Source organism: Triticum dicoccoides, chromosome 6A (genome assembly GCF_002162155.2).
Source record: "Triticum dicoccoides isolate Atlit2015 ecotype Zavitan chromosome 6A, WEW_v2.0, whole genome shotgun sequence".
In the NCBI taxonomy this organism is placed as follows: Eukaryota; Viridiplantae; Streptophyta; class Magnoliopsida; order Poales; family Poaceae; genus Triticum; species Triticum dicoccoides.
The window spans coordinates 353,166,373-353,176,298 of NC_041390.1; the positions used below are offsets into that span (position 1 = coordinate 353,166,373).

General features: G+C 52.0%; 1 protein-coding gene across 3 annotated transcripts in view; it reads left to right on the plus strand.

The window, feature by feature from the left end:
• The window catches only part of LOC119316900 (DNA mismatch repair protein PMS1-like), a 14,394-nt gene extending 8,112 nt beyond the window's left edge, over positions 1-6,282 (plus strand). For all 3 annotated transcript variants that reach the window (XM_037591287.1, XM_037591288.1, XM_037591289.1), the window contains 4 exons: positions 4,854-4,957; positions 5,044-5,225; positions 5,423-5,522; positions 5,746-6,282. In XM_037591287.1, coding sequence (XP_037447184.1) covers positions 4,854-4,957; positions 5,044-5,225; positions 5,423-5,522; positions 5,746-5,756 — 397 coding nt within the window. In that variant the 3' untranslated portion in view covers positions 5,757-6,282. The remainder of the gene's footprint in view (positions 1-4,853; positions 4,958-5,043; positions 5,226-5,422; positions 5,523-5,745) is intronic.
• The last annotated feature ends 3,644 nt before the right edge of the window (positions 6,283-9,926 follow it).

Genomic DNA, 9,926 nt, shown 5'->3' on the forward strand with positions numbered 1-9,926 from the left:
ACGCCGGGCCAGACGCGGCCCCGTCACATGCGTCGCCTAGCGACCTGGTGGGCACGACGACTGTTGTTGAGCACACCTGCAGCGCGGTCCTGGACCCCCAACCAATGGCGCCGCCCGTCGACACAGTGGATGATGACCCTTTGTCGGGACAAGGTGTCAGTTCGTGCACATCAGCGCCTACCGCCGCCGCACCACATGCTGATCTATCCACGCGGGCAGACGCGCGTGATTTCCAACCTGGTGCCGCCCAGCCGCCAACCCATGGCCAGCTGATTGCTCCGACTGCTGATGCGCCTGATGGCCAGCCTGCAAGCCCTGGAGCGGCCCACACACAACTGCAGATCCTTCAAAGGCCCCAAAACCTGGACTCCCCAGGCCACCGCCCTCCGGCCCTCTCGCTGACGGCCCATTGGATGAAGATGTAGTCCAGACGCCAACGCCGACCATCGGAAGTGCGACACGCTTCGCGTCCCCCCCCTGTCACGCTCCGCCGCAGCCGCCAGCGTGCCCCCTCGACAAGCTCTTGGACCCTTGGCGACTTTCTCGCCGCGGCCACCAGGCAGCTCAGCTCGGTCCTCCCTGCTCCGGGCCGTAAACCGAGAAGACAGCCGCTGAGCTTCGCCCAACCTCGGCGCGGGCGCTCAGCCACCGCGGCCAAGACGAAGACCGGGGCACCGCCCACTGCCGCACGCCGCACGCAGGTGCAAATACTGCGCACGCTCGGCATCGTTGACGTGGATCAGGCGATCACCCCGGAGGCCATGAAAGCTTATGATGACATCTTTGCCGCGCCGATCCCCAAGACTGTCCTTGCGGCCATTGCGGCACTAGTTGGGCGCGAGCTTCCCGCCGACCCCTCTGTCGCACCGGTTACTACGGTCATCGCTGGCAGGCCGATCGAGGCCTAGCTGTGCGCTTGTGCCCCCTGTGTCGATCATGCTTTTATGGATTATGGCCTGAAGATTATTGTCTGGAATGTGCGCGGACTAAACACCCGCGCTAGGCGCACCGCCATTCGCTCGCTGATCGTGTCTACCGACGTGTCGATCTTCTGCTTCCAGGAAACCAAGATGGAGTCATCCACATGTCCACTGTCCTCGAAACGCTTGGTTCGGACTTTGATGACTATGTTTACCTGCCGGCGATTGGCACTCGCGGCGGTATCCTGCTGGCCTGGAAGAGCAGGATGGTGATTGTTGACAATCACATGTTCAGCCCCAACACGCTCACTACCCAGGTTTCGACTCCATCGAGCGTTGACGCCCCCTGGTGGCTGACCATTGTATATGGGCCGCAGCAGGACCAGGAGAAGATCGCGTTTCTTCAGGAAATCCGCGACGTCCGTGCTAATTGCGACGACCCTTGGATGCTTTGCGGAGACTTCAACTTGATCTACCGCGACGAAGACAAGAACAACGGGAATACTAACAGACGCATGATGGGGCGCTTCCGTCGTGTTATCAACGACCTCGCGCTTAAGGAGGTTTACCTCAATGGTCGACGATACACATGGTCAAATGAGCAGACCCCGCCCACGCTGGTTCACCTCGACCGAGTACTATGCACCGCGGATTGGGAGGAGCGACACGGCAAGTGCCACCTTCGCTGCCTTGCCTCGGTTGTATTTGATCACAGCCCGCTCATGCTGGACTGCTCGCCCTCGCCCCCGGTGCACCGGCGCTTCCAATTCGAGGAATACTGGACGCGCATTGCCGGCTTCCAAGACGTGGTTGCGGCTGCTTGGATTTCGGTGGACGACCCGAGCCCGTTCCGCCGCATAATGTGGCGCATGAAGGCCACCGCGCGCAGACTCACGAGCTGGAGCGCTCGCGCCGTGGGCAACATCCGCGACCAGCTCGCGATCTCGCGCGAGCTGCTCCTGCGTCTTGACTCGGCCCAGGAGCTTCGCCAGCTCACGCCCCACGAGGACTGGCTCCGCCGACAGATCAAGCTGTCATACCTTGGCCTCGCTTCGCTCGAGCGAACTCTGGCTCGACAGCGCGCGCGCATCTCTTCTCTCAAAGACGGCGACACCAACACATCCTTCTTCCATCGCCAGTGCACCTATCGCAAGCAGAAGAACAGGATCCACTCCCTGTCGGTTGACGGTGCCATGCTCACCGACCAGACTGACATGGCCGCGGCGGCCTTCGCGCATTACGATTCTCTGCTCGGGACCGATCGACCTCGAGATTGCGCCCTTGACCTGCAGCATCTCATCGAGCCGGCCGCCCTCGACGACCTGGAGGCCCCATTCACTGAAGATGAGATTTGGCAAGCCATCAAACGCCTGCCGGCGCGCAAGGCGCCCGGCCCTGACGGCTTTACCGCGGAGTTCCTTCGATCCTGCTGGCCCGTCGTCAAGCACGACTTTGTCTGCGCCTTCCAGCAGCTTCATTCGCTCCGTGGACGAGGTTTCAGTTGTCTGAACCAGGCACTGCTCACGCTCATCCCAAAGCGCGCCGACGCTGCCAGCCTGTTTGACTACAGGCCCATCAGCCTCATCCACCTCGTCGCCAAGATCTTCGCGAAGGTGTTATCTCTCCGCCTCGCGCCCAAGCTGAATGACTTGATCAGTCCCATCCAGAACGCCTTCATCCCCGGACGCAGCCTCCACGACAACTTCTTGATCGTGCGACAGTCGGCGCGCCTCCTCCACCAGCTGGGAACTCCGCGCATCCTCCTCAAGCTTGATCTCACCCGCGCCTTCGACTCCGTCTCATGGCCCTTCCTCTTCGAGGCCTTGCGTCGATATGGGTTCGGTGATCGCTTCCTCGGCTGGATCGCCATCCTGCTCTCGTCGGCCAGCACCCGGGTCCTCCTAAATGGCGCGCCTGGCCCGGCGATCTGGCATCGATGTGGACTCCGCCAGGGCGACCCGGTGTCACCGCAGCTCTTTGTGCTTGCTGTCGACACGTTGGGGCGCTTGTTTCGCCGGGCTGCCGAGCTCAACATCCTGCAACAGCTGCACCCCCGTCGTGCGATCCCCATCATCTCGCTTTATGCCGACGACGTCATCCTCTTCTGCCACCCCTCGCCTAGCGACACGTTGGCGGTCAGAGAGATCCTGCAGCTTTTTGGCAGAGCTTCAGGCCTGCGGGTAAACTTCCAGAAGAGCACGGCCACGATGATTCGTTGCGCAGACGAGGAGGTCGCTCCGGCCATCGCGACGCTGGGATGCCCCATCGCGCAGTTCCCCATCACCTATCTGGGTATCCCCCTCACCTTGCGACGCCCGACTGCCGCCCAACTACAACCCGTCGTCGACAAGACTGCCGGGAAGCTGCCCACTTGGAAGGCGCACCTCATGAACAAGGCTGGACGCCTCGCTTTTGTCAAATCCGTGCTCTGTGCAATTCCCCTGCATCAACTCCTTGTGCTCGCGCCGCCGAAGAAAGTCCTCAAACTCCTAGAGAAGATCCAGAGAGGCTTCCTCTGGGCTGGCCGCACCGAGGCTCAAGGCGGCAACTGCCACGTGAACTGGCGCCGCGTCTGCCGCCCTACACGCCTAGGCGGCCTCGGCATCCATGACCTGGAGCGCACGGGCCTTGCCTTGCGCACCAGATGGCTCTAGTTCGCGCGCATGGACAGAAACAGGGCTTGGGCTGGCCTCGATCTGCAGTTCTCCAGTGAGGAACGTGCATTCTTCTTTGCGTCCACCTCCATGGTCCTTGGCGATGGTCGGCGAGCATTGTTCTGGGAAGACCGATGGATCAACGGGCAAGCCATCTCTGAGATCGCCCCCCAGCTATACGCCCTCATCCCCAAGCGCCGCCGCAAAATAAGAACAGTGGCCGATGGCCTTCAGGCGCACACATGGGCTTCAGACATTCATGGCGCCCTTGGCATTCAAGAGATTGGCCAATACTTGCTAACCTGGAGGGCCATTGAGAATATCACTCTCTCTGCTGATCCAGACCAGCTCCATTGGAAGTGGAATGCTGCTGGCACATACACCGCCCAGTCCGCGTACCTCGCCACCTTCCATGGCTCTACTTCCTGCCCGGCATGGAAACTTAACTGGAAAGGCTGGGCCCCCCCGCGAGTGAAGTTCTTCCACTGGCTCGATAGCTTGGGATGCTGTTGGACAGCTGATCGTCTCGCTCGCCGCGGACTGCCGCACCCTCCTCGCTGCCCGCTATGTGATCAGATGCCGGAATCTATGAACCACCTGATCATGGACTGCCCCTTCACCAAGCAGATTTGGCACGACATCCTGTCTTGGCTGCACCTTCCTTGCAGCGCGCCTAATGGTGAAAACTCCCTGTCGACCTGGTGGCACACGGCGCGGCAGACCACGCCCAAGCTGATGCGCAAAGGACTTACATCCGCGACGCTGCTGATCCCTTGGATGACCTGGAAGCATCGCAACGATTGTGTCTTCAATGCGGCCACCCCTTCGACTAGCGTCTTGGTTGCAAAGATCAAAGAAGAAGCTGCGCTCTGGGCGACCGCGGGTGCTCGAGGCCTGCGTGTCATCCTCCCACAGACCTGGGATGTCCACTGAAGTTACTTTGTGTTTCTCACCTGTAATGGTGCCTCCTAGGAGGATGTAACAAACTATCTCTCTCTTTTCAATATAATGAAACGCAAAAGCCTTTTTGCGTTTTCTCGAAAAAAAAAGTTTTCTGCTTATATCTGGTTCTTGAAAATATCAATTCATGCATGATAAATTATTAATTGCACCAGCTAGGTGTATTTATTTTCGATAAGTGCATACCATCTTGATTCTTGAATCACGCATGGTCCTTCATCCCTCCTGTAGACACGCTGTATCTTTCTAGTTTGAATTAATAGTGTTTGGAGGTGATTAAATCCTAGGTAGCTCACATTCTTCTGTCACCTTGTTTCAGAAAAAATGGTTTTGTTTTAGCAGAAGATTTGCATGCTTCTCCTGGCAGTCATTATCTTTTGAAAGCTGTGCCATTTAGTAAAAATATTACATTTGGTGTTCAAGGTAATCACTTATTGTTGTACCATGTCTGATTTTACGCTCGTAAAAAACTCAAAACTGTAGACTTACTTTCATTTCTCTTGATTTAGATGTGAAGGAGCTGATTTGCATGCTTTCTGACAGTCAAGGTGACTGTTCAATAATTAGTAGCTATAAGATGGATAAAACTGATTCTGTTTGCCCTTCGAGGGTTCGTGCTATGTTTGCTTCGAGGGCTTGCCGAATGTCTACTATGATTGGCGATCCACTGACGAAAACTGAAATGAAGAAGGTAATTACAAAAATTCGGCTGCGGTGACCTAGATAGATCCTTCCTCAAAAATACACGTATTAGTTTAGTTTTTATGTGACTTGGGTATTTTCAGAAGCATAATCCAATGCTTGCTTTAGTCCATTTGTGCAGCCACTCACTATCCAGAAAGATGTAATGCTTCAAACGATGAATTAATGTTTGCTTTTGCACTTCAGATACTGAAAAATCTAACAGGACTAAGGTCCCCTTGGAATTGCCCGCACGGGAGGCCAACAATGCGGCATCTTGCAGATCTGACTAGTATAAGGTCCAAAGGTAAAGGATTGTGCAGTCCACTGCAGCATTCTTTTCTATTTACATGGTGGTTTATTGCAAGGCCAAGTGGTTAGCCAGTAGTATAAAGCCCGAATGTGTGGTTGTTAGTTCCAAACATTCTGGACTCACATCTTGTACTTGTACATGACTGCAACTGCCCCTATTTACCGCTCTTTTGTTTATATTTGATCTAATATATAAAGGATATCTCATGTTTTCACAGAAGCAAATTGAAGCGGTGCTGAGAAGTTTCATTGCGTAAAAGGAAGAAACATCCATTGACGCTCATGAGGATTTTATCGGCAACTCCTTGACTTCACGGGAATATCGCAGGATCTAGGGTGACGTTTTGACAATTGTTCAAGTGACTGGCCGTCGCGTGGCTTGTTTTCCGCTGCTACGGAGAGCCCGCTTGGAATATCGTTTTCCCTCCTTAAAACATTGGCTGGTTAGAAAACGCCGAGGTGGTTGGTTCATTGTATTAGGCCTGTAATGTTTACGCTTGTATCCTCGTTTAGGCTCGTAATCAGCCGATTTATGGTACACACCTAGGATATCAGTTGTGGCTGCTGTTATACACCTGTGAGCTAAATGCAGTTGTATAAAATTACACCAGTTCCAAGTGGAGCCTGAGGGCGCGCTTGGGAACGGTCAACGGTGTAATCAAATGCGGAGGTGTTTAACTTACGCCTGTATCATACCGGCCACTGAGTAATTTTGAGCTGGAAACAGAATGACGAGGCAAGGCATGCATTTTTTACAGGGGTATTTCAAAGTAAAATGATAATCCAAACAGGGCTTGAATTTGTAGAAGGTTTCCTGCTCCTTGGCGAGCAGTTTGTATTTTTTGAGCCTGCTAAGTTTGCTGCGTATGTTGCCGAACACACGCTCACGCTTTGTGCATGTATGTATCTCAGGCTGACGTAGCCACTTAGTTTAAATTGACTATTAACAGGGAATGTGGTAAATAGCCGGCATGTTAGTGCAGGATCAAGAAACAGAGGAGGCAACAGGTGCACTTCCGCTTAGATCTCTAACCGCCACCTCCTCCACAAAAAAGCTAGGGTTTCTGGCTTCCTGCCTCCTGCCGGTGCTGCTGCAATCCGACTCCTCTCCGGTGGCCCTAGGGTCATGGGGCACGGTGGATCTCGGCAAGGGTCAGTAGGAGGGCTTCGTTTTTAGTGATTTCTTCTAGTTTTGTTAGGGTTTGTGTCCTGCTCAGAAAGACAAGACGGCGGCGGCTTCTTGAAGATGGAATAAAGGTCTTTCCGTTTAGCCTTCGTTCCGGCGATGCGTCTAGCACCGTTGGTGGGCGTATGAAGGTGTGTCTCCGGTGGATCTATCATTGGTGGATTTGCTCGGATCTTGTCGTTGTTCGTCTACGTTTGTGTGTCTTCGCGTTGGATCCTTCTGATCTACGGTATTCTTCATCTGCGGCGGTTGCTATTCTGGTGCGTAGGTCCTACAGGGCTTAGCACGACGACTTTCCGACTGTCTACTACAATAAGTTGGGCCCGACTCCGACGATGGAGGAGCGATGAGGGCGGCGCGCCTTCGACTCGCCTCAGTGCTTGTAGTCGTCACTATGTGGTCTACGGATCTGAATGTAATTTTTTTAGTATTCATTGTACGATAAATAGATTAGAAATTTTCCAAAATAAATAAATAGCCAGCATGCTTTTTTATTGAGTTGGAAATAGACGACATGTATACTCCCATACTCCCTCCGGTCGGTTCAGATTTACAAGTCTCGCATGTATTTCAATCAGAAAAAACAAGGTCATTCAGGACTAGCCCTTGAAAGCATATATTTATAGAAGAAATCTCTAAGCAGCACGAGCTACTCCGGATTCTCATCCGTAATTTGATCAACAAAATATTAGTTTTTTTCTGCGGAAAAAACTTTCAATCTACTCATCTTCAATCATGGTAGTACAATGAACACTCGAAATAATAAAAATTACATCCAGATCCGTAGACCACCTATCGACGACTACAAACACTGAAGCGAGCCGAAGACGTTAGTTACATGTTCGGAAAAAAAGTTATTGGATTCACCATTCAAGAGAAGCTTCTATGATGTATTCCCTCTGTAAAGAAATATGAGAGGGATTTGGTCACTAAAATAGTGATCTAAATTATATGCATGTACATCATATTTTGTTAATCAATTAATGGTCAAGGTCTTTCACTAATATGCTCCCATGGCCCCAATTTGAAAAAAGAACAATCAATTTCAAACGGTACAGAAAATCATTTTTTTTGTAAATGTGAACAGTGTAGTTTTTTAATAAATATTTCAGATCCAAATTCAAAGTACACATCAAGAAACAAAAAAGACAAATCAAGATGTGAACAGTGTATGGGACAAGACATGTTCAGTCCCCATTAGGAAGTTTTTTCCCCCTAGGTTTCGTCCCTAGGGTTCTCCAGTCCTCCGACGGCTACGGCGTAGCCGCCGTGAGTTACCATTGTTTCCCCGACAAATCCCCCACACGCGACCTTCCCCTACCTCTTGTTGTGCATGCGGCAGTGGCTGGTGAAGCAATCGCCTGTGATCTAAGGTTTGGAGGAATCGGCATGGCGACTGATGGAAATAGCAGCGGATCAGGTAGTCAGCAGATGGATGATACCAGCAAAATCTTGGAGAGGTTGAATCTAGAGGATGATGAGGCGGATGACCTAGTTTGGGAAGATGAGATCGATATTGATGAGATTAAACCGAAGTGGTTGGCACTTGGCCGGCTCTTGACAGGGAAGAGTTTCAGTCAGAGTGCATTGATAGGGGATATGAAAGCGGCGTGGAACCCTGCCCAGGCCGTTGTATGGAGAAGAATCAATGCGAACCTGTTCTCGATTCAATTCAATTGTCTTGGCGATTGGAACAAGGCCATGCACCAAGGGCCCTGGGACTTCCATGGATTTGCTCTAATCATGGCGGAGTATGATGGGTTTTCAAACCCTGAAAAAGTCAAGATGGACAGATTGAAGATATGGTGTCAAATTCATAAGTTGCCGGATGGAGTGCTCAAAAGCAAGAGTGCTTTACAGAACCTTGCAAGCCGTATTGGTATGGTGGAGGAGGTTGTAACGCCCTCGATGCGGCTATATCTCCCACGTGTCGAAGCACGACTTAGAGGCATAACCGCATTGAAAGCAATGTCGCAAGTGAGGTAATCTTCACACAACCCATGTAATGCATAAGGAAAAAGATACATAGTTGGCTTACAATCGCCACTTCACACAATACATGAATAAAGAATTACATCATCCCAAATACAATCAAGGTCCAACTACGAAACCAAAATAAAAGAAGGACCCCAAATGCGACAAGGTCCCCGATCGACCCCAACTGGGCTCCACTACTGATCAACTAGAACGAAACAACACAAAGGACAAGATCTTCATCGAGCTCCTCCTGAGCTTGGTTGCGTCATCTGCATGGTCTCATCGGCACCTGCAAGCTGGTTTGGAAGTATCTGTGAGCCACGGGGACTCAGCAATCTCGCACCCTCGCGATCAAGACTATTTAAGCTTATGGGTAAGGTAAAGGTATGAGGTGGAGCTGCAGCAAGCGACTAGCATATATGGTGGCTAACATACGCAAATGAGAGCGATAAGAGAAGGCAAAGCACGGTCGATAAAAGCATGATCAAGAAGTGATCCTAGAACAACCTACGTCAAGCATAACTCCAACACCGTGTTCACTTCCCGGACTCCGCCGAGAAGAGACCATCACGGTTACACACGCAGTTGATTCATTTTAATTAAGTTAAGGTTCAAGTTATCTACAACCGGACATTAACAAATTCCCATCTGCCCATAACCGCGGGCACGGCTTTCGAAAGTTCAAATCCCTGTAGGGGAGTCCCAACTTAGCCCATCACAAGCTCTCACGGTCAACGAAGGAATAGACCTCCTCCCGAGACATTCCGATCAGACTCGGTATCCCGGTACAACAAGACATTTCGACAGGGTAAAACTAAACCAGCAACACCGCCCGAATGTGCCGACAAATCCCGATAGGAGCTGCGCATATCTCTTTCTCAGGGCACACTCAGATGAGCCAAACGTCGGGTAGGCCAGCCCAGAGTTGCCCCTGGTAGCCCGGACATCGCTTAGTTGCACCAACACTCAGAGGAGCGCTGGCCCGGGGAGGGGGGGGGTAAAATAATGATGACCCTTGGGCGCGCGACCCCCAAGGGAAAAGAAAAGGCTAGGTGGCGAATGGTAAAACCAATGTTGGGCATTGCTGGAAGAGCTTCACTCAAGGCGAACTGTCAAGGGGTTCCCATTATTACCCAACCGCGTAAGGAACGCAAAATCCGGGAACATAACACCGATATGACGGAAACTAGGGCGGCAAGAGTGGAACAAAACACCAGGCATAAGGCCGAACCTTCC